Below are 24,540 nucleotides of genomic sequence, written 5' to 3'. Positions count from 1 at the left end.
TGTGGCGGGCCCAGCCCTGTGGAATGACCTCCCCCTGGATATTAGGACCACTACTGACCTCCGCTCCTTCCGTGTTAAGCTCAAGACCCACCTTTTCCAAATAGCTGGCCTGGCTCAACCATAACTTCGTAACGCTCCTGATGGGTTTTTTAATTTAGTAATTTTATTTAAGGGGATTTTAAATTGTGTTTTTAATTTTGTTTTTTAATTGTGTTTTTAATTGTCCTTCACTTATAAGTCAACTCTCCTCCATGCACATATGTATATGTCTCTGTTCTTTTTGTATATATGTTTGTCTTATGTGTATTTTTTATCCGTTTTGATTGTACGCCGCCCCGAGTCCTTCAGGAGAGGGTTGCGGCTAATCAAATAAAATTATTGATTGATTATTGATGACAGCACAGTCATCCTGCACCCGACCTCTGCTTAAGGAGCAGATGGCAATTGTGGCTAGACAGACCTTTGCTCAACTCTTTGCTGTGCTTCAGTTACGCTCCTTAGATTGTGAGGCCTTGACTTGGTCACTTATGCCTTGTTCATCTCCCATATGGACTGTTGCAATGCGCTGTACATGGGGCTGTCCTTAAAGCAACAGCTGGTGTAGAATGTGGCCATCTGAGCAATTTTGGGCTCCTCAAGGATAGGGCATGTAGCACGTTTGCTATGTGAGCTGCATTGGGTGCCGATTTGCTTTTGGGTCCAATTGAAGGTGTTGATTATTACCATTAAAGCCCTACAGGACATGTGGTCAGGTCATTTGAGGAACCATCCTACCCTCATCACATGAATCCATCCCATGCAGGCAGGCAGGGAAGGGATGTTAAGAGACCTTGTCAGTTAAAGAATTTTGACTGGTGGATCCAGGAAGGAAACCACCTCTGCCGTTGCCTTTGCTGTATGGAACATCTTTCCTCCAGAGGCAAGATGGGCCCCACTCTCCTGGCCTTTAGCAAAAGTAAAGTAAGCAGAATATAAGTCTAAGTGCTATTATTATTGTTTAGCGACTGTTCAAAGTTACAACAGTGCTGAAAATGACTTATGAGTGATCCTCACACTTAAAACCATCACAACGTCCCCACCGATCAAAATTTGGGTGCTTGACAACAGGCATGTATTTACAGTGGTTGCATTTCTGACTCACATGATTTCCATTTATGACCTTCCCTGGGGCTTCCAACAAGCAAAATCAACCGGGCCCCCACTCTCCTGGCCTTTAGGAAAAGCATGAAGACCTGACTTCCAACTCACATGGGGCTCAATGTGAGGCATGCAATCCTAGGCATGCTTAGCATCTTGAAGACAATCCTACTGCCTTTTTATTTTTAACTTTTTTAAATCTTTTTTTTTTACTTGGCTTCCATTTTACTGAACTTGGAATACATTGTGTTTTTATACTTTTATGTATAAATCGCCCAGAATCCCACTTCATAATACTGCAGAAAGGTTATAAAAGTCATACATGATATGAGATACAATATACATATGCAGAATCATTTAACAAGAAAAGACAGATGTAATTGAAGAAAATTAGCTTTTATGTAAATTAGAAAAATGACATCAGAGTTTTGCTCAAGTGGTTAGATCTGTACAATTTACAATTTTATGTACAAAATGTATAATAAAATACAATCACTTCCTGAGTATTAATTTTACAGATTTTTTTTTTATTTTCCTCAAATTAATAAATGGGAGTATCATAGTCATCTAAACATTTGCTTTATTTCACTTAATATTGAATTGAAAGGCAATAGGTGCCAGCATAATTTTAGAAAATACTATAATGGTTGCAGAATAAACACCTAGATTTCTGAATAAAATAGGTTCCATTTTTAGATACTGTATTTTTTGGAGTGTAAGATGCACCTTTTTCCCTCAAAAAAGAGGATGAAAATCTGGGTGCGTCTTATACACTGAATACAGCATTTTTTGCCTCCTGAAATCCCACCCTCTTCACCAAAATGGCCGTGCACAGCCTTTAGGAGGCTTCCAGAGTGCTCCTGGGGGCTGGGGAGGGCAAAAATGAGCGAAAACCAGGCCTTTTTTCCTCATTTTTGCCCCCCCCCCCCAGGAGCACGCTACTTAAAGTCTATTCATGCCCTTTTTTTGAAAAAACACGGGCCTGTTTTTGTGAAAAACAGGCTGTTTTGGGGAGGTCTGAAGAGTGCAAAAACTTTTTTTAAAAAATTTGCCTCTTCAAAATCTTGGTGCATCTTATACTCCGGTGTGTCTTATATTCTGAAAAATACAGTGATTGCTCAAGATCTTTGAACTTGGTTGTTGCTTGCAAATATTTTGTTATCACATTTTTTATTCTTATAATTCAAACTGGCCTGGCCTGTTAATTTTATCTATTTTTTTTAATGTTACTGTTATATTAATTGGGTTTGTTTTTTGGATTGTTTCTAATTTCCTTTTAACTTTTGTAATATGTGTTTTTTAATGCTGTACGCCTCCCTGAGTCCTTTGGGAGAAGGGCGGCATATAAATCCAATAAAACAAACAAACAAACAAACAAAACAAACTGCAGTTCAGTTCAGATAAAACTCACTTTTGAAAAAGTAATCCATTCCCATTAGAGTCTTTGATATTTGAATGCATGATTGTACATAAATGTTTCAAGACTACAAAATGATTATAATAAATAATGTAATGCCTCATATGGTGGTACTGCCTCAAATCATTTTCATACTCTAAAAAGATATGTAAGCCTCAATGATCTGCTTGGCAGGATACAATTAAAATCAAATAAAATGTATTGGTAGTAAAAAGCCCCACTGATATAATCATAACCAGATGTGCTTAACTTTGGATATAAAAAATATTCAAAACTATATAATTTGTGAGTGAATTCTTATCACAAAATGTGTCATTGCTCCACAATTCATTGGTAAAGCTATCGATAATAATTTAAAAGTGGATTCTTGTTACTTAACACTAATTTTATGATTGTGTGGATTTTAAGAATAGTCTTTTTACTTAATTAGGTTGTGACTAAATTAGAACAACATTCTTGTGTAAAACTGTAAAGAATTCTGAGATTAAATTTACAATTAAAATGGGACAGCAAAATTAACAATTTAACAACTTTTAACAAACTAGTCAGATTAAATTAGCTAGCCATGTACTTTGTGTCATTAATTCTAGCATTAGAGGTAATTCTCCCTACTTATCATCTAAAATGTACAGGCAATGCACTTCATTGAGCTAAAAGGGAATATACACTAAGTAGTTCCTTTGGGTTTTTGTTTAAAATTTCATACCAGCAAATTACAACAAAAAATCATTAGTTAGTCCTTGACTTAAAGCTATTCATTGTAAGCCGTGGTGGCGCAGTGGTTAGAATGTAGTATTGCAAGCTGACTCTGCTCACTGCCAGGAGTTCGATCCTGACCAGCCCAACGTTGACTCTGACTTCCATCTTTCAGAGGTCGGTAAAATGAAGACCCAGATTTTGGAGGCAATATGCTAACTCTATAAACCACTTAGAGGGCTGTAAGGCACTGTGAAGCAGAATATAAGTCTAAGTGCTATTATTATTGTTTAGCGACTGTTCAAACTTACAACAGTGCTGAAAGTGACTTATGAGTGATCCTCACACTTAAAACCATCACAACGTCCCCACCAATCAAAATTTGGGTGCTTGACAACAGGCATGTATTTACAGTGGTTGCATTTCTGACTCGCATGATTTCCATTTATGACCTTCCCTGGGGCTTCCAACAAGCAAAATCAACCGGGGGGGGGGAGGGGCAGGTTTGCTTAACTGTGATGATTCACTTAACAACCAAGGCAAAATGTTGCAAAATCAGGTGCGACTCATTTAACAACATCATCACTTAGCGATGAAAGTTCCAGTCCCCATTGTGGTTTTAAATCGAGGAATACCTACCTGTATTATCAAGAAATAGCAATGCATAGGAGCTACCCTAGGTTGGCGTTTGTGCCAAGATTCAAGGCCGAAATAAATGTAGCTTTATTAATATAAGTGTATCAAGATGTTAACACATTTACTTAAGTCTTCATTATCTTTTATTCCAAAATGCTGTAGTATGTTCCAAATAAAATTAAGAAAATTGCAACTTTAAAAAAAAGTCTTGTAATATACATTTTAAAAACTGAATGGCCATCTTCTTATTGGGAATTGTATTTGCAAACAGATACGGTAACTGGTACTATAGCTTTAGTTCAGTAGCTTTAGCAGTAAAAAGGTGTAGCAGATACTGAGTCAATCAGCTGAGAGATAGATAGATAGATGGGTGCATGCATGCACTTCTCTGGAACAGGAACATTATACGAAATTAAATAATGCATAATAGAACTGAAAACAAAAATCTCCATGATAATACCTGGGGGGGGGGAATCATTTTTCCAGGGTGCTTAAGATTTAGAAGTCCTTTTCACAGAAAGTTAGTCTTTAGTTGAATACTTGAGCTTTTCCCAGGATTCTTTGGATGCTTAGATGTTGACTTATCCTTGATGTTTTCTTGATTTCCTTTCACTGCTGACTCAAGTCTTGCTTTCATTGACGGGGAAGAAGCCATTGATTTTTTAAAGGCTGACGTATACTGTGGACCAATCTGCATCAGATAATGCAAAGCAAACTCATGAAGATGCTTTGCTGAACTTGAAACTGATCCTAGGGCGTTTTCATCCAAAAGAAAAGAGATGAGGATGGGAATAAAACAAGCCACTAGCTGACTTCCTGTGAAAATTGAAAAGAACAATTTATTCAGCAATGATAAATAGCAATAATTTCATAATTACCTGTTTTTAAATTTAATTCTTAAAACGACTGTACCAGAAACTAGATATCATTTGATACAGTAGAATGTGCTTTTCAATAAACAAATATGCTTGGTTGTTTAATTAATTAATTGTAAATAATTAGCATTGCTTTAACTTGCTACTTGGTATATTATGCTGTTCTGTCTAGCTTTAAAACATAAACTTTGCAAGAAGCAAGCAAGAGATTTTGCAATGATGAAAACCAGTGGTGGGTTGCCAATTTTTTTACTACTGGTTTGGGTGTGTTCTCTCTTGTGCAACACTTCTGCACATGCGCAAAAGCGTCTGGGCGGGTAGGCAGAGCCTCCCGCTGCCACTACTACCGGTTCACCTGATCCAGGCCGAACCGGAAGCAACCCGCCTCTGATGAAAACCCATAACGTATCCCTGCTTCGGGTCTGTGTTTTTATTCTGACTATCTTACTACCATTTCTTCATGATATTATGAACAGACGAAATAAATGCACACATTTCCAAAGAGTATTTTTATGTCAAGAAATTGGTTTTTTTCCAACTGAGAACAGGATAAAAACTTCACTGTCACTTTTTAATGTGCACTAATCAGCTTACATTAAAATGAAATCTTATTGCATTCAGCTCTCAAAAGATAACCATTATGCGTAGACCCACATACACACACATATATGACAGAGAGAAACATCAGAGTCTAGTTTGCATGTATACATGTACATGACAAGAGAAACAAATCTTGCAAGTTTACCAGACAGATGGCATAGGGAATAATAATTCTAAGGAAGGGACAAACAGCCCAAGCCTTCCATATCGCTCAGTCACAGCACTTTGCAGCAGAATCACACATACATTTTTGACAAAGCAGTTTTAACATAAGATTCTGCAACCTGCAAGGTTTATTATTTTGCCTTCAAATGCTGATCTTGTAAAGCAGGGGTGTCAAAGTCAAGGCCTGTGGGCTGCATCTGATCTTTGGGGTGTGTAGATCTGGCCCGCGGGGCCGCCTTGGAAACAGCAAAGGACCAGGCCACTGTGCCTCTGCCAGCGAAAACGGAGCTTGAGAGGACTGTGCACAGCCCACCCAAGCTGTTTTCAGCTGCAACGGCCTCCAACCGTTTTCACTAACCCGTTTTCACTGGCAGAGCGCTCGGGCCACCACAGGCGCCCCCAACATGAGTGACGTTGAACTGACCATGCCCACTCTGGCCATGGACCCCTGGCTCCCCGAGGTCGAACACAACCCTGATACGGCCCTCAATGAAATCAAATTTGACACCCCTATTGTAGAGGGTAATGGCATACTAGAGCAGAAAGGCTAGAATAATGCCACTAACCAGAAATCATCAGATGATGTTACAATGTTTTATAGGTGGGACAAGTGAAAGACTATGCAAAGAACACTTACGATGCTCTTCCTCAGCGAGGGCTATAACAGCAGCCACTACCTTTATTCCTTCTTGAACAACTTGAAGTTCGGCAGAATTCTCTGGTTTGATTTTTTCTGTTTCTTGTAGCTTGGCCACTACTGAAGATATTAATGAATGAATGTAAGGATATGAAACAGTTTGATTGGGACACTGGAAAATGGAAAGGAGCAGCTGGTAGCATTTAAGTTGTACCTAAAAAAGAAAGAACTATTTAAAAAGATAGTCCATCCAAATGTAAAAAACAAGTTAAACCTGCCATTGTGAACTGTTATTTGCATAATTACATTATGCACTAAGTACTACAAGTTTCTACAGGTTTTTTTTAAAGCTAATTTAGCTAAAGTTAAAATCCTGAAGTTAACTCCGACAGTTAATTACCATCTCCCTTTATATATATAAACACAGCAGAGGAAAGAAGAAGTAATGATGGTCGTATTACCAAGTACCAATACAGGCTAACCCCAGGATCTTTCTCCCCCACTTTTTTCCGTAACTCTATAAATTAGAAAAGACTATTTGCTTAAGGAGACCCTACATCCTCAGTAAAAGTACCATTGCTGTGATTTGTATAAATGCCTTCACAACAAGAGGAAGAACATATAGTTTTGGAGCCCAAGATAAGCATATATAAGGATGTTTATATAAGGAAAACTTCCTGCCTTGTAACCATTTGCATTTTCCCCAAAACCTGGGAGTCATTCCTGAACAATATGGGAAGAAGGAATTGGACTTGCTAGGTGGGGGAAAATCTGGGGGAAAATTCCAATTGTGAACTTCCTTATGTTAGAAATCAAGTCATACTTGATTCAAGTCAGAGTTGAAGTAAGAATGTCAACTACTGTGAAGATCCAAAGTTCTCTTAATCAAACTTTTTAGATTTCCTAAATAATTTGTCAGGATTGATGCAATTTAGCACATATTGACTATATAAAGTAGAATCAAATTCTAAAAGGGCTGATTCAGATGGTTGTTTTCATTAACAAAGCAGTGGGCTAATAACAGGATGGAATCATAGAGGATCATTTATTCAATAGTCACCCATCTCACTTTCAATGGTGGGAGGCACATGTTTATTCAATGAAAATAGCTACAGAATAAAAGAGTTGGAAGGGGCCTTGGAGGTCTTCAATCCCCTGATCAGAAAGGAAACCCTATTCCACAGGTGTCAAATTCAAGGCCCACAGGGCTGGCCTGGAAATAGCCAAGGACCGGTCTGCAGTGCCTCTGTCAGGCAAAACAGGGCATGGGGCTGCATCGCCCCCCCCCAATGCCCCATTTTGGCTGGCAGTGTGCTGCAGGAGGTGTCCATTCCATCTCTCCACGCCCACCCCTCAGCCGACCCGCAGAGGAGAACTTCAATGCTGATCTGGCCCTCGAAGAAATCCAGTTTGATACCCCTGCCCTATTCCATTAGGGCTAAACAAGCACATAGCTGAGCAATAGTAGCAAATCTCAAAATGAGTTTACGTTGTACTTACAATGGGATCTTTAGATTCCATGGCTGATTTAAACTTCTCAATGCACTGTCTCTGAAAATATTCCATGGTGCTAACTTCTGGACTTGCAGACAAGATAAATACAGTGATCGCAGTCAGCATACTACTTTCATCCAATTCTTGACCAGCATCATCTACCAATAATAAGACATTTTAAAATATCTGAAATGGGACTAATTATACATCAAAATATTAAAGTCAAGTTCTGATATCATTTTTGAACAAAACTCTATAATAAGATATTATTAAGCATACGTGTACTCTTTGACTTAAGACCACAATTGAGCCTAACATTTTTGTTGCTAAGCAAGACAATTGTTAAATGAGTTGCGCCCCATTTTACAATATTTTTTCCATAGCTTAAGTTGCAGTTATTAAATGAATCATGCAACTCTTAATGAATTTGGTTTCCCCGTTGACTTTGCTTGTCAGAAGCCAGCTGGCAAGATTATAAATGGCGACCACATGATTCCAGGACAATGCAATTGTCACAAATATGTAGTTGCCAAGCATCCAAATTTTGATCATGTGATCATGGGGATGCTGCAACAGTCATAATTGTGAAAAATAAGTCACTTTTTTCAGTGTCCTTGTAACTTCTAACGGTCACTAAACGACTAAGACTACCTGTATCTCTAAAGTTTAATGCATACTTGTACAGGTAGTCTTTGCTTAACAATTGTTCTGTTTTAACAACTGTTCAAAGTTACCATAACGCTGAAAAATAACTACATGATCAGTTGTTTCACTTACGACTTTTGCAATGTCCCCATGGTTCAAACTGAGGACGCTTCACAACCGGTGGGAATTTCTGATCATTGCAGCATCTCACAGTCATGCGATTACAATTTGTATGCTTCATATCCAATTTCTGACAAACAGAGTCAGTAGATAATCTGGCAGCAAGTTGCGGTCACACGATTTCTTGCTGAGTGATAGAGTTGCTTATTCCAATAGGGGTTAACCAAAGACTAAATGTAAAGTACTACTGAAATATTTAATGTCAAGTAATAAGATTTTTTTTAAAAATAAACTGCTTATATTTTTATCTTCTTTTAAAGCTGTAACTGCAAAAACATTTTAAAATGGTATAATTCCAATAACACTTTAAGAGATTGCAGTGATGCTCCTCATGCTATACACTAACCACATGGGGGCAGTGAAGTAGTAAATGGAGAATTAAATATTTACTTCCTGTTCCTTTTGCCCAATAGATTGCAAATCTCCATGACCTATAGAATACATAGTAATAGAGTTGGAAGGGACCTCTGAAGTCTTCTATGCTCAAGCAGGAAATTCTATACCATTTTAGAGAAGTGGCTCTCCAATCTCTTCTTAAAAACCTCCAACGATGGGATACCCACAACTTCTGGTTGATTGTTCTCACTGTCAAGAAATTTCTCCTTAGTTCTTCCTGCCTTCATTCTCTGATAAACTGAACAGGTACTCTTCAATTCTCTGGTAGGATATGGTTAGCCAGGTGTCAGACTTTACCTATTATTATGATTTACTCCCTGTACATAATTTCCTTTCTGTTATAGAAAATCTGTTTCTTAAATAATTGCTTTCTACTCTCAGAAACATTCATATACATTTCAACCTCCAACATTTACCATTTCTACTAATGTGGGAATTCCAGCATTCTTAATAGCGTAGCATCTCTATCAAGACTACTTCGATTGGCAAAATTTAATGTGCTTAAAATTCTTCAGATTGTTTCATGCATGCAATCTATCCAACAAAATCAGAATGTCATGTACGGTAATAAGAAAACTAAAATTTGCAATACTGAGATACTCAGATTTAAATCACAAATATATTTTTCTAGGTTTTTCTGTTAAAAAATAAGTAAATAAATTCTGGATTCACAGTCTTAAAGCTTCTAAAGATTTTCTGTATGTGAAAGAGATTGTTGGGTGTCTTAATTTTGAGAAAAGTTTATTTACTGTACTTTATTGGGGCTATTATGTTGAATGTTGAGAAGTCCAGAAATTTGGGGAGGATCTCCAAATTTGTGGACTTCTCGATTACAGTTCTGTTTTTTTCTAGTTATGAACCTGCTGCATTCAGCATTGCAAGATATAATAGGTCCCAATAAGGTACAGTGAATACCTAGCCCAGTTAGGGTAGGCAATTTGGAATTAGTGAATATGTCAAGGTTAGAAAAAGAAAATGAAAAAGAAATATTTGTGGCACAATTCGTGCCAGCTAAACTGTAGGGGAATGCAAGCAGTGAATGACATTAGGAAAGGAACAAAACAGAGGTTATGAGCATAGAAAGGGGCAAAGAGCAGGTTTGCTGAAAAAAGAAAACTTGCATCCTCCAAGTAACTAGGGTGGTTTTTAAGCAGCAATACCCAATTATTTTGTTCCCCAGTAGCATATTACTGGTCTGAGTGTGAAAATATTTCTTATGCTCTATATCAGGGGTGTCAAACTCAATGTCATTGAGGGCCCTGTCAGGGTTGTGTTTGACCTTGGGGGGCTGGGGTGGGCATGGCTGGGGTAGGTGTAACCAGCATGACATCACTCATCGGGAGGGGACATGGCCTGTGGTGGCACAAACACTCTGCCAACAAAAACGGGCTCCCCTAGCTCCATTTTTGGCTGGGATAGCCTCCTGCCACCCTCTGCCAGTGAAAATGGAGCTCGGGAGAGCCACGTGCAGCCTTCCCAAGCTCCATTTTTGCTGGCAGAGGCACTATGGGTTGGTCCTTTGCTGTTTCCAGTATGGCCCCGTGGGCCAGATCTAAGCACCCTGCAGGCCAGATCTTCCCCCGGGGCCTTGAGTTTGACACCCCTGCTCTATATGATGCTTATACCATATATCTTGAGCAAATTTCTTCCCATTTATACTGTACCTTGATCCCAAAAATTAAGAATGGTGACCAGAGCACTACGGAGCAATTCATTCCAAGCCATTTGGCTCTTCTCTGCCCGAGCCATGGGTGATGATAGGACACCTTTAAGAGCTTGCAGTGATGCAGCAACAGTCATGGGTAAGTGGCCACTGGGTAACTTCACAGCCGTTTCTCTGAGGACTCCAATAATCAGATATAAGATTGTGGGAAGAACAGCAATGCTTCCTGAAGGATATAGCAAATGCATGGTACAAATATGATAGTTAAAAATCTTGCATCGTGCATTGAATAAAACATGAGTTCCAACATGCCTTTATTGGGACTCCATTATTTCAAGCTCAATGTTGTATTTAATAAGAATTGTCACTTCTAAATTAAGCATCAATTTAATGCTAACATAAATATTTGAGATGAGATTAATTTAGGAAAAATAATCACTCTGCAACTAACATACAACATAGAGAAACTCCTTTACTGATATGATATTTATTCAACCACTGATCAGTATGAAATATTTGGAATTAGTATTAATAAAATTGACTCAGATGTCAAGTGCTGGCAAAGAATAACTAATATTTCTCTTCTACTTTGTGAAAAAAAGACACCTTAAAAATTATGTTACTGCTGGACTCTAATCTCCAACAACTTCAGTCTGGATGGCCCAAGTTAAAGGTTGGTGGAAATTACATTTCAATTTCTGGAGGGCATAAATTCCCATTGTTGACTTAAACTTATTCAGAGGTCTCCTTCACTGCATAAATAACTTCAAATATGTAAATTAAAAATAGTACTGAAAGAAGCATGCTGTAATCAGCTCCATCCATCTGCATCAGCCCCGAATAATTAGGAAGTGGTAAAAATAATGACAACAGATAGCTCCTACAATTAATCTGTATTAAAATGGTAAACCCATGGTTTAAACTGTAGTTTCACTCAGTGTACCTGAAATAATAATAATAATTTTATCACTCCTACAAAACCTGATCTAAAGGAGACCGAAGGATAAGTCACACTTTAAAGATTCTGCTTTGTCTCTTTTATGTGTGTTGCTTGTTTAAAACTTGACAGTATATTATTTTATTTGTTTTGTAAAATTCATGAAGGTGAATCTATCATGGAATGCTTATGACAGCTAGAGCTAGAATCTGCAGCTAGATAGTATGCAGAACTGAGGGGTCCTTGGTGCTCTCTGAGTTTGGTTGTTTTTTTGATGATGTTTCATTACCCAAACTAGATAGCATCATCAGTGCTAATATGTTATCTAATTTGGGTAATGAAATGTCTGCAAGAAAACAGCCAAGCTCAGAGAGCACCAAAGACTTCCCATTTCAATCCTGATCTACAAATATTCTCCTTTATTGGTGTACAGAACTGTTATGTTTCATCCAAATTGTCATATTCTAATAAGCACACTAAAATATAACTGTAAATACCAATTTTAATTAATAATTCTGATATGTTAAGAATTGACTACCATAAGAATGCTTTTGTGTGAGATGGCTAAGTCAGCATTGCAAAAGATGTTTTATTTATAAAAACCCTTTATTGAATTGTTTTTAAAGCACACACCAATTCTTTTGCAAAAGAAATAAAAATAAATAAAAATTCCGCAATGTATAGTGGAATTTCATCCTACCTTCTGGTGAACAGACTGCAGGAACACCAGAGAGGATTCCCAAGGCTGCTGCCACCAGTCTGTTCCCATCAGCTGATAATAACTGAGGTTTTCCAGCTGTAATTCCAGGGCTACCTGTTATCTTCAGGTTTAGCTGAGGTAGCTGCCTTACAAGAATACACACACACATTTCTAGTGTTGCAAAGACTAAAGACTTTCCAGGTATAAGTCCTCCAGTATCTTTGCCTTCTCCAAACTCTGGCAATGTCTCCTTTTCTTCAGCCCCATCATCAACTATAATGAAATAAAGGGTAAATATTATGTTTTATTGACAAAAAATCTTCTTGGAAGCTTTTTAAATAGCTTCTGTTTGCAGTGTTCTTATTTGTTGGATAGTATACATCCCCTATAACCACTGATGCAGCATGGACAAACTGTGCATTGATCTGCTATATAAATAATCTATGCTATCAGAAGAACGTGGAATACTGCATCCAGTTTTGATCACCACAATACAAAAAAGATGTTGAGATTCTTGAAAGATTGTAGAGAAGAGCAACAAAGTTGATTAGAGGACCGGAGACACATGATGAACAGTTGCAGGAACTGGGAATGTCTAGTTCAGTGCGGAGAAGGACTGGGCGTAACATGATAGCAGTCTTCCAATATTTGAAGGACTATCACAGAGAGGAGGGGATCAACCAAATGAAAGCACCTGAGAGCAAGACAAGAAGTAATGGATAGATGCTTAACAAAGAGAGATCCAACCTAGAACTAAGAAGAAATTTCCTGTCAGTGAAGACAACCAGCAGAACTGCTCACCTCTATAAGTTGTGGATGATGCACGATTACCAGAGGATTTTAATAAGAGATTGGACAGCCAGATAAATGGCTGCTGCGGGGGAGAGGAGGATGCACAAGGGGCCAAGATGGCATAAGTGCCCTGAGTCTTGCGGTGACTGCTGCCAGGCACAGATTTATCCGGCCAAGTTGTGACGTTCCCTATCAGCTTTGTTTATGGGAAACTAGCAGAGAAGGTCAGAAATGGTGATCATATTACAATGGGATGTTGCAATCATACAGTAAGTGCTCCAAGCACCCAGATCATGAAACATGACTGCTGGGGTGCTAACACAACCAGAACTTTAAAGTCCAGTCATAAGTACCACTTGTCCAGTACTAACATAAATTTGAACAGTTGCTGAATGAGTGGTCGTTAACTGAGGATTACCTGTAGAGCTGAAAACTGCTGCAGAAAAGTATTTAATAGCATGGGTGACATATTTTTCTATCTCATTTACAAGACACTGCAACATTTGTCATTTTTTTAAAATACCCCTTTAAGGTACATATGTTTTACAAAGAAGTGAATTGTCATCTATCCTGAATGCTAGAAATTAATTTTGTAAAAATGCTGAGAATTCTTTGTTGAGCAGATTAAAGTTCCTTGAAAAATTACAAGGTTCACGGTTACTCATAAGAGAAACCACATCATTTTATTTGTTTGGGACTAAACAATTTGTTTGTAGAATAAAATAGAATGCCTTTTGTTAAAATTAGCTGTAGTCATTCTATCAAATCCTTACTATATTTAAAAGGTAAGACAACTATGAAAGAAAAAAAAGGAATTTGTTCAACTACTCTTTGCTAAAATTATCCCTCCACATTTTACCCTCAATTTTTAATCTGAGACAAAGAGAAATGATTCAAAATCATGAATTCAAAGCATGCTACTGTGAATAAATGAAGCATTTGTTTCATCTTAAATGAAACAACTGTTGTAAGAAGTTTGATCAAGTCTATTATACGGCTCTACCTTCTGCACTTCTCCGTTTTTCTTTGACATGCTCCTGTGCTGCAAAAAGAACATGCTGGACAACTTCTAGAGCAGCTAGTTGAATGTCTGGGGATTCTCTGGTCAGTATAAGTCGATGTAAAACATTCAACAATTCCACACTCAGTTCCTATATATGGGAAATACAGCAGACTGTTCACTTAAGTTTTAATACAGTATATTTAATACAATTAAGGTAGATTAGAATGAGTGGAAGAACATTGGCCCCAAATACTTGCTCGATTCAAACCTGAAAAATTCAGGTTTTCAGCTTCAAATCCTATTAAAATATCATAATTACAATACAAACCCTTTTAAAACATCATAACTAGGATACATGTCATGTGTTAAGAGATTTTTCATGCCTTTCCATAGGCATAGCTTTTAAAAATAATTTTCATCTTCTGCGTAGTGGGTTCAGTGGGAATACAAAGAAGAACTGTCTGAAGGAAAAACAAAGGCAATGCTTTCAGCCTGTGCTTTTTTTCCTTTAGTTTTTAAGAGGAAGGTTGCATGACTTTGACATTATGGATTTTTTTGTTTACTCCAAATTTCAGCTTCATGATATTGAAGAGATCCAAAAACCATCAGAATAAAAGGGACTCAATACTGTAGAACAATAACACTTTAATATGTATCTGTTGAAGCTATAGTGGTTGTAACATTTTAAAAAAAACTTCCAAACCATGGAACTATATATTTCATAACAAAATGAAATGCAGTGGAGTGTTCCTTGAATGACTATGAATAAAAACTGCTGTTCTTGATACAGATGCCACGGATCCATGTATAAGTGCCTTCCTATAGTAAATGTCCCATGTGAGTTTTTTAATTATAATAATTCTTACATTAGTAATTAATTAATTATACTCTGGCCACACTTAAAATTATCGACTCCCCTACTGATCACAAAGGAAAGAAAATACAGTTGAAAGCAACTCTGTAAGCTGGATAAAGTAATTCCTACATAAATTACTGTATTTTTCAGAGGATAAGACGCACTCCTGGTGCGTGAAATTTTGGGTGCGTCTTATACACCGAATGTAGAATGTAGTCCTACCCATCCACCGGTCCTCACTCTTCGGCGATTTTTGGCTTCTGCACATCACATTTTAGACCTGTTCCAGGCTGCAGGGATTACCACAGACCATCACCACTTCCGTTCCTCACGCTTTTGGTCTCTGCATGCCCCGTTTTTGGCCTCTGCATGTTGTGTTTTTGGGCAGTTCTAGTGGGGATTGTAGCTGACGCCGATCCCCACTGCCTGGAACCTCCCAAAAACATGACGCGCAGAGGCCAAAAAGCCAGCCTGGAACAGTTGCTGCCTGGTCGGTTCTGCTCCGCGCCTGTTGTACTCACCGGAGCTGACTTAGTAGTGCAGCTGCATTTTCAAAGCTGCATTTTAGCTGCAAAGCAGGTACTCACAACCAACAAACTGGTAATGTTCACCTCTGGGAACAGCTGATTGGGGGTATTCCAGGAAGCTGATCCACCTGCCAATCAGCTGCTTGTGCTGAATCAGGCTGCAATAATGTGCTGAAGCTGACCAGGCTGTTTGCTAAGGACACTAGCCAGATGAATACTGATGGATGCTGGGAGGCAGAGGCAGATTTTTTTTTCTTATTTTCCTCCCCCAAACCTAATGTGCGACATAATCTGGAGCATCCTATACTCCAAAAAATATGGTACTTTGTCACAGAGACTATTCAAACAGCTGTCACATTATGCCCATAACACAAGGTAAAGGAGACATTAAGGTAAAGTACCATTTCTAAAGACATTTGGCAAAAGCATTCGTAATATCCAGCTGAACTAACTCAGAAGTTTTGAATGTTACCTGATCACTTCCAATCTTCGATCTTGGCCAAGGAACCTCAAGCAGGACCCGCAAGGCATTTAGACAAGCAGTAATGTTCTCCATTGCTTCATCTGACCGGGGGGAACAGAGAAATTCCACACTAATTCCTAAAGAATTAATGGAGTCAGGGAACATTAAATGAATTAAACATGAAGTTTAAAAATATAGAATTTATATTTATATTTCACTTTTCATTGAGAACGCAAATGGTGATACCACTAATTAAAACAATTTACAGTAAAGTCATTGTCAATGACATCCTCTAAAATGACATTCTCACAGTGCAGTCAGAACAATCAGAACAATGAATAGAAAAGGTATAGCATGAAGTTGAATTAATGGCGTGAATGAACTTATAGCACATTAGTTGGCAGGAAATTCCAGATTTTGGGTTCCTGTATCTAAATTGGCCTGTCTTGTGCGGCCCACCGAAACTGCTTAGCCAATGTGGCTTTCTTAATACTTTGGAGGATAGAATTTTAAAAAAAAGGTACTTTGTAAGATATCCAGGTTTTAAACACGGTAAGACTTTTGATATAGGGAAAAATCATTCTATTTACAGTAATTGTAAATAGAATTGTAATCTATTTAAAGAAATTGTTGTAAAAGAGCCCAGATTATGCACCTGATTTTTCAAAGGAAATGCACATTTGCAAGAAGCTGGCTGTTTATTTCATTTAAAAGCTGCCCAACTCAGAAACAGTAATGCTCCTAATTCACAAGTCAGAGAATTACTAATTCGGCCTCTCTATGTTGCCAGGATTTATCCTCATTTATTGCACTTCATTCAGTCAAAATAATAATGTTTAACTATATATACAAACTTTCATAAACAAAAATAAGTCACAATAGCAGAAATTCAATTACAAGCATATGTTCTATGTGCTCATAAGTCATTTGTCTGACGCAATAGAACGGATCTTCTGAACTACATGTAATTCCATACAGAAAGCCAGTTTTATTCATTGTGGTCTGTAGTCATTCTTGATTTAAGCATAACAGTTCATAGAAAATTTCAGTGAACCTGGCAAAAACGGTCCACGAAAAATATGGTAAAGAAAAGTGTACATACTTACTAACCCAGAACAAGATGAAATCTATCAGTATTCACATCTTCAGGTGATTTTACTGCACCCCTAGAGGTTGAATCTTGACACATACTAGTTGGAGTAACAGGTCGTGAAAGATTAGTTAGACCTTCATCTGAATCACCAACCAGAAAGCCAGTGCTAGTAAGCCATAATGCAGTAGCATGAAGAATCTGAGCCCAAGCATTTTGATAATGCGGTCTTGCATTTTCAATTGTTTCTGCAGTATAGAAAGCACCACCTACAAATAAAATGATACATATTCAGTTTGCTTCAAATCCCTCCCCATATTTTTAGTGTTTGTAACAAATTGATGAGAAGAGTCAGAGACATGATTCCTATCATTCGAAAAACAAACAAAACTTATTAAATAGGCTTTCAGTAAATGTCCTTGCTTTCATTCGGCAAGCTTGCTGGTAGCTTCTGTTGATATATCTTTTATTACTCTAAAAGTTGATGTTTTATTTCTCTGTTTGGTAGCAACAGTGCTTCATGTTAGGAAATGAAGCTCGATTTCTGAAGAATCTATACCTGCCAAATGGATTCAATAGAAATATTTGCTTTATTTGACTTCTTACCTTCAGAGGGAAGTTGAGAAGCAAATTCTGACGGCAAAGTTAAGAGAGCAAAATCCTGAAGTGCAGCAAGCCAGAGTTTGCTCAGATTCCCTAGATCCACTTGGACTAAATCCAGAAGTTCATCCACTGAAGAGGATGGATCCCGGAAACTTTCCTCTGAAATGTTTTTAACCAAAGGTGGACTATTGATGCCATTTTGTTTCTTCTGTGTTTGTAAGGCAACTATATAAACCTGTTTGAAATAAGAAGAGCAAATGGAACTTTAAAGTTCTTACCAAACAGAAAATTCGGATAGAAAAAACTAACACCAGTTATGGTGCCCGAAAAGATTGCCAGCAACAGTAGATAAAGGTTACTGCTTTCAAGCTGTTTATTGGTTTTCTTGAAGTCATTATTTGTTTGTAATATTCTGACAGTACAGTCCGCTGCAAATTATTATCATACCTTTCTAATATTAATAAAAATAAAAGAATTAATTCATGTTCATGCAAGCTGAATTATTGTTTTTATCTTGCCCAAGAAAGCAAGAAGCCGGTTTGGTATAATGGTTAAGGCAGCTGGCTAGAAATAGAGAGACTGTGAGCCAGCTGAATGACTGAGCCAGTCATTCTCTCTAAGCTCTAGAAAGCAGGCAATGGCAAGCCAGTTCTGAAACTTGCCAAGAAAACTGCAGGAACTAATGTCCAGGCACTCGTCAGGAATCAACACTGGCTTGAAGGCACACATACAAAGCAAAATATAACAAATCCAGCTATTTTTTTCTGAGACAGATTGAATTTGCCTTTCATTAAAGAATGAAAACTGATACAAGTAATGCCGGAATAAACAAGTTGGAAAGATCCAGGATATTGTTTTCTCTGTTATTTATTTATTTATTTATTTATTTTATTAGATTTGTTAGCTGCTCCCTCTGCTCGAAGGGACTCGGGGCGGTTAGTAGGAATAGGATTTCTGTAAACAATAACAATGCTTCTTCTTTTGTTGTACACTATTGGACAAAAGGCAAGGAAATTGTGTTTCCAATAAAAGGCTTTAATTTATATTGCACACATTTAATGTCAAAACTACATTTCATTGCATATAAAGGATTATTTATATACATTTCACCCTATTAAAAATAGCATGCATTTATTATCCCAATGAGAACAAATAGTAGCTAGCATACGTCACTTGAAAAAAGCTCTTCAATTCCTAAAGTTATTATGTTAAGATTAATTTCTAGCTAGAAAGTTACTGTAAAAGGCCTAGTAAGAAATCAACCTCTAATTCCAGTTTTTAAACTCACAGTTCTTTTCCATAACTATTAATTCCAAAGCAGTGATGAAATCATCTTTGTTAAAAAATACCTCTGCCCAAGCTTTTAGTACAGTGAGTATTTCCATAGTAGATGTCCCTTCATTGTACAGTTGATTTTGGGCTTCTTTTCCAGCCTGTACTTTTGTCAAGGACGTCACAAGCAAATGATGAACTCTTTGAAGGTCATTAAGATCATTTACTATACCACTTGCTATCCAAGCACTGCAAACCTACAACACCAAATAATGTGGTTACTTTTTTTCTAGTGCAATAAACTCCTTTATATTAGTTGCTGAAATATGGATGGTGCTAGCCTCTTGTCATGTCCTATTTGCTTGGTTCTACATGCCTATAAAATGCTGGTTTAGGTGGGTTATTTGCTCTGATCCAACTTGCTTCTTGTTATTTCTAATGCAATGCTGCAGAACATGCATGTAAAATTATCCTATATTTAGACTTTCTGATTTATTTATTTATTATAAAGTTTTCAAATATACAATCCCTTCATGAGGGAGATGGGCGGTTCTTAAATATGATAAATAAATAATGAGAAATAAAAACAATCACAATTCCTTTAAGAAAATTAGCAATTTCTACAAATGAACTGACTGAAGGAGTTATTAGAAATAATACTAAAAATGAATAGCAATAAAGACAATGAAAAGCATATGAAGATGTAGCCTAAACAATCCTCTCCCTCTCTGATGTGATTATTCTACTCTGTTTCCTTAAAAATAAAACCTCCCCAGATAATGAGCCCAATCAGGATTTTGAGCACATGTACTAAAATAAGCTCTCCCCAAAAATACTGCAATGCAGCAGCAGCCATGAGGTGACCACGCTTGCTGCCTCCTGTACCTCAAAAATAATAAGACCTCCCTGAAAATAAGGCCAAGTGCTTATTTCAGGGGTTAAAAGAAAATAAGACCCTGTCTTATTTTCAGGGAAACACGGTAGTTCTTATGGACAAATATTTCATCATTGCCATTATCATATTTTATCTGTGATTGGCCAAGAGTTTGACACTTACATTTTAAAGAAAGGAGTAGGGGCGCGGGGAGGGTGAGAGTCAGCAGAAGCAATGAGGAGAAAAAAAAGCAACTTGCCTGACATGCTTTTGCTGTTACATCAGGTGGTGTTTCTGAGCTAAAGGCTGGTCTAAGAGCAGCGCCAACCTAAAAAAAAAGATTTGATAAAATGATATACAGTCTAACATCTGAATAACTGTTCTTCAAGGAAGCTAACCTTAAAGTAGTTATATGAGACTGTTGAATAACAACAGTGATTAAATATCCATCCATTTGTATTACCAGCACACATCCAAAGAAAACACATTTAGATTTATTAAAATCATGCATTTTATGGCACATAAACAAACAGCCAATTCTAAAACACTAGAAATGTTATTTTCTGTTACCTTAAATACTAAAAAGCAATAATATGTAACTTGGTATTTCTTTTTTTGGCAAACTCCTCTGAAGATTTACTTACATTGGCTTGGTATTGCTCCAGTATTACGTGACCTGGGAATTCTGGCTCTTCTACAGCAGCAAATTTTCGAATAAGAATTAACAACATCTGAAGTCCGGAAAGACGAAGTTGGTTGCTGTGATCAGTGGCAGCCATAAAGGCCATACGAATTAAGTCAGCTAAATATAATACCAAGAAATCATCTGTATGTGATAAAAAGGAAATGCTTGTTTTGATAACATGAACTAAAACTCTGGTACTTTAAAATATTTATCCCCATTTCCTATTCCTTTCCTATTATAAGAAAAGAAGATTAGGACTAAATGGAGAATTTTCAAAATGAAGAGATATTCAAGGTGAAGTTTCTTGAGACTGGTGTAAGATCAATCAATTTTTTTTAATTTATAAACTGGAGATATGGATAATAATGAAGTATTTTAATCATAGTAATGTGTTCATGGTATTATTGTTAGGGTTCTAAATACCATGCAGAATTAAATCATTGTCCAAGCCAAAAACATCTTTAAAGGTCCAATTTATTCTACAGGCAATTTAGCACCTCTATGGAATTCCAACTCTGATTTGCATCCTGGAATTCCACCCAGTTGAAAGTTCATGATCTATCCCCACACCCACAAATCCATCACATGTTCCAATCATCATCTTCCACGCTGGCATCTACACCCCTCTGGTTCCGGTCAGGTGTCGAGGTGCGGAGACAAAAGATGACCTTGAGCTTCATTAAAAGAATATCAACAATACATTCTACAATCCTACTCCTTTCTATTCCCCCCTCCCAACTACTACACCATTGAAACAGCATAGAAAATTATAAGAAAATGTGGCAGGCCAAAGATCCTAAAAAGAACATAACTACAGGCCTGACAATTATAACGCAACGAAAATAGGATTCCAAAGTGTTACAAAGTATGCCTATATAACTGGGTGAATTTGCTTCAAAAAAGTATATGCAATTCCTGTAAATATAGGTATGGTGATGTATATTGACATAAAAATTCAAACTTTACATATTAATGGGCCCTGAGCTAAAAAGGGATTAATCACAAAAGGGATTCTGAAGACATAATTCAATGGTCAATGCAGGATGAAGTAGTGTTGGTCAGGCTAGAAGAGACATGCTTTGAATCATTTGCAAAGGAAATAAAAATGCAACATATAGTATAATAACATTCCAACAAAAAAATTATAATGCAATGCTCTTTGGTATACTGCACATTGTTCTGATAAACACAAAGAGCTAGTGTGGAGCTGGGGGGGAAATGCAAAAACAGGCGAACCAAAATAATTAGGAGTCTTAATCAGATACCCTAGAAGGAAAGTCTGGGATTTTTAAGCTCAGAGCAAAGTGGGGGAAAGGGGAGACATGATAAAAATAGAATCATATTTAAAAACTAAAAGGAAATTGATAATATTTAAGTGGGAAGATCAGGGACTAGCAATCCTATGAATGGTATGTTTTGAATAGCAGCACTTAGAAAGCAACACACCAGTGGAGGATTTTCCATTTTTGCATTTTCTGAAAGTACATAGTTGTATATTGGTATAAAAGGTTTACCAGCAAAGTAAGGTGTTTTCTTACCCATCTATACTGAAAGTTAGAATTGGTTGTGCCAGTAAATCAAAAATTATAACTGTAGGTTGGTTAAACTTTTGTGTAGAGTATATACAGGTATAAACTCAAAAAATTAGAATATCATGCAAAAGTTCATTTATTTCAGTAATGCAATTTAAAAGGTGAAACTAATATATGAGATAAGACTCATTACATGCAAAGCAAGATAGTTCAAGTCAGGATTTATCATAATTGTGATGATTATGGCTTACAGCTCATGAAAACCCCAAATCCGCAATCTCAGAAAATTAGAATATTACATGCAATCAATAAAACAAGGATTGTATATAGAACAATATCGGACCTCTGAAAAGTATAAGCATGCATATGTACTCAGTACTTTTGGGGCTCTTTTGCAGCAATTACTGCCTCAATGCGGCGTGGCATAGAAGCTATCAGCCTGTGGCACTGCTGAGGTGTTATGGAAGACCAGGATGCTTCAATAGCGGACTTCAGCTGTTCTGCATTGTTCGGTCTCATGTCTCTCATCTTTCTCTTGGCAATGCCCCATAGATTCTCTATGCGGTTCAGGTCAGGCGAGTTTGCTGGCCAATCAAGCACAGTAATCCCACGGTCATTGAACCAGATTTTGGTGCTTTTGGCAGTGCCATGTCCTGCTGGAAAATGAAGTCAACATCCCCATAAAGGTCGTCTGTGGAAGGAAGCATGAAGTGCTCCAAAATCTCCTGGTAGATGGCTGCGTTGACTTTGGACTTAATGAAGCACAGTGGACCAACACCAGCAGATGACATGGCTCCCCAAATCAACACAGACTGTGGAAACTTCACACTGGACTTCAAGGATCTTTCAGTGTGTGCCTCTCCATTCTTTCTCCATACTCTGGGTCCTTGGTTTCCAAATGAGATGCAAAAGTTGCTCTCATTAGAAAAGAGGACTTTGGACCACTGAGCAACAGACCAGGTCTGTTTTTCTTTAGCCCAGGTAAGACGCTTCTGGCATTGTTTGTTGTTTAGGAGTGGCTTGACAAGAGGAATACGACATTTGAAGCCCATGTCCAGGATCCCTCTGTGTGTGGTAACTCTTGATGCACTTACTCCAGCCTCAGTCCACTCCTTGTGAAAGTCCCCAACACTTTTGAATGGCCTTTTCCTGACAATCCTCTCCAGGCTGCAGTTATCCCTGCTGCTTGTGCACCTTTTTCTTCCATACTTTCCCTTCCACATAACTTTCTATTAATGTGTTTGATACAACACTTTGGGAACATCCAACTTCTTTTGCAATTACCTTTTGAGGCTTTCCCTCCTCCATGTCAACTGTCAATTGTACATACTTAATTTTATTGTATCTGATATATTTTGTATGAACTGTACACCGCCCCGAGTCCCTTTCGGGAGAGGGGGCGGTCTAGAAGCATTAAATTAAATTAAATTAAAAATTAAATTAAAAAATTAAATCAATGATGGTTTTCTGCACAACTGTCAGGTCAGCAGCCTTTCCCATGATTGTGATTCCTACTGAACCAGATTGAGAGACCATTTAAAGGCTCAGGAACCCTTTGCAGGTGTTATGGCTTAATTAGCTGATTAGAGTGGGACACTTTGAGCCTAGAATATTGCACCTTTTCACAATATTTTAATTTTCCGAGATTGTGGATTTGGGGTTTTCATGAGCTGTACGCCATAATCATCACAATTATGACAAATCACAGCTTGAACTATCTTGCTTTGCATGCAATGAGTCTTATTTCATATATTAGTTTCACCTTTTAAGTTGCATTACTGGAATAAATGAACTTTTGCACCATATTCTAAGTTTTTGAGTTTCACCTGTACATCTGTGACTTGTATGTTAAGATTACATTCAGTGTAGTATAGATGAACAGTTTATTGTGGAATAAAATTCTGGGGAATATGGTTCACACTTGTCTAGTGCTCAGAGCTGTCATATATGTTCAAAGATAGAGACACATACAAATAATAAACGGTGTGTCATGAAATGTAAAGATTATAACCTTTAATAAAATAAGTGGGCAGTCCGTCCTTTGTCTTTAGAAGTGGTACAACAATTAACATTTAACAGAATTGTTTCATTGAGCCAAATAGAAATTTATATCTAAAAGCGCACAGACGTCTTGTCAATTGTGATAAAAATAATAATGAAAGTGGTTATTCATCAAAATTAAATTTATCTGTGCTTTGAATTCCATGACATTTTTCAGTTGATATTTAAGTCAACATCAGCACATACCTCTTGAGTCCCTTTGTTTCATTTCCTGTACTAGAGCTATGTCAAAATGAGCACTCCCCGCACTCTCACACTGGATGATAATTTTACAAACACATTCTGCAGCAAAAACTCTAGTAGACCACCGGGGATGTGGGAATGGGTGCGATTTATCCTTCTTTGCCAAAGTTAATGCCAATTCATCATCTACTTGAGCACCCTCTTCTTCTTGGCTTGTATCCACTGGAGCAACAGTTGTAAAATCTGCATTAAGACACAAAGTGGAAATCAAACTGTTTACGGAGATTGCTAATATGGTTAAAATAGCAAGGTAATGATGAAGTCATAACCATGAAAAGGTCAGGGTGAATAACCAACCAGATGTGGAAGGAAGCAGGAAATGGAACGGCAAATGAATGGGAACGGAAAAGATATTTAAGTT

The 24,540-nt window shown here is 37.4% G+C and overlaps 1 protein-coding gene across 4 annotated transcripts in view; it reads right to left on the bottom strand.

Moving 5' to 3' along the window:
• Positions 1-415: 415 nt before the first annotated feature.
• HEATR5A (HEAT repeat containing 5A) overlaps positions 416-24,540 on the bottom strand; it is a 79,388-nt gene continuing 55,263 nt past the window's right edge. For 3 of the 4 annotated variants that reach the window (XM_081936870.1, XM_081936871.1, XM_081936873.1), the window contains 14 exons: positions 24,123-24,362; positions 20,303-20,484; positions 19,918-19,986; positions 18,862-19,041; positions 17,516-17,747; positions 16,930-17,178; positions 15,829-15,956; positions 13,974-14,121; positions 12,179-12,451; positions 10,543-10,767; positions 7,664-7,815; positions 6,164-6,377; positions 1,203-4,702; positions 416-936 (listed from right to left, as the gene is read on the bottom strand). In XM_081936870.1, coding sequence (XP_081792996.1) covers positions 4,398-4,702; positions 6,164-6,377; positions 7,664-7,815; positions 10,543-10,767; positions 12,179-12,451; positions 13,974-14,121; positions 15,829-15,956; positions 16,930-17,178; positions 17,516-17,747; positions 18,862-19,041; positions 19,918-19,986; positions 20,303-20,484; positions 24,123-24,362 — 2,597 coding nt within the window. In that variant the 3' untranslated portion in view covers positions 416-936; positions 1,203-4,397. The remainder of the gene's footprint in view (positions 937-1,202; positions 4,703-6,163; positions 6,378-7,663; positions 7,816-10,542; positions 10,768-12,178; positions 12,452-13,973; positions 14,122-15,828; positions 15,957-16,929; positions 17,179-17,515; positions 17,748-18,861; positions 19,042-19,917; positions 19,987-20,302; positions 20,485-24,122; positions 24,363-24,540) is intronic. The other variant, XM_081936872.1, reaches the window with a different exon arrangement.

The sequence above is a fragment of the Natrix helvetica genome (assembly GCF_964273705.1).
Source record: "Natrix helvetica genome assembly, chromosome: 1".
Lineage (NCBI taxonomy): Eukaryota > Metazoa > Chordata > Lepidosauria > Squamata > Natricidae > Natrix > Natrix helvetica.
Note: the sequence above shows the minus strand (reverse complement) of the source record. Positions and strands in the feature narration are given on the sequence as shown.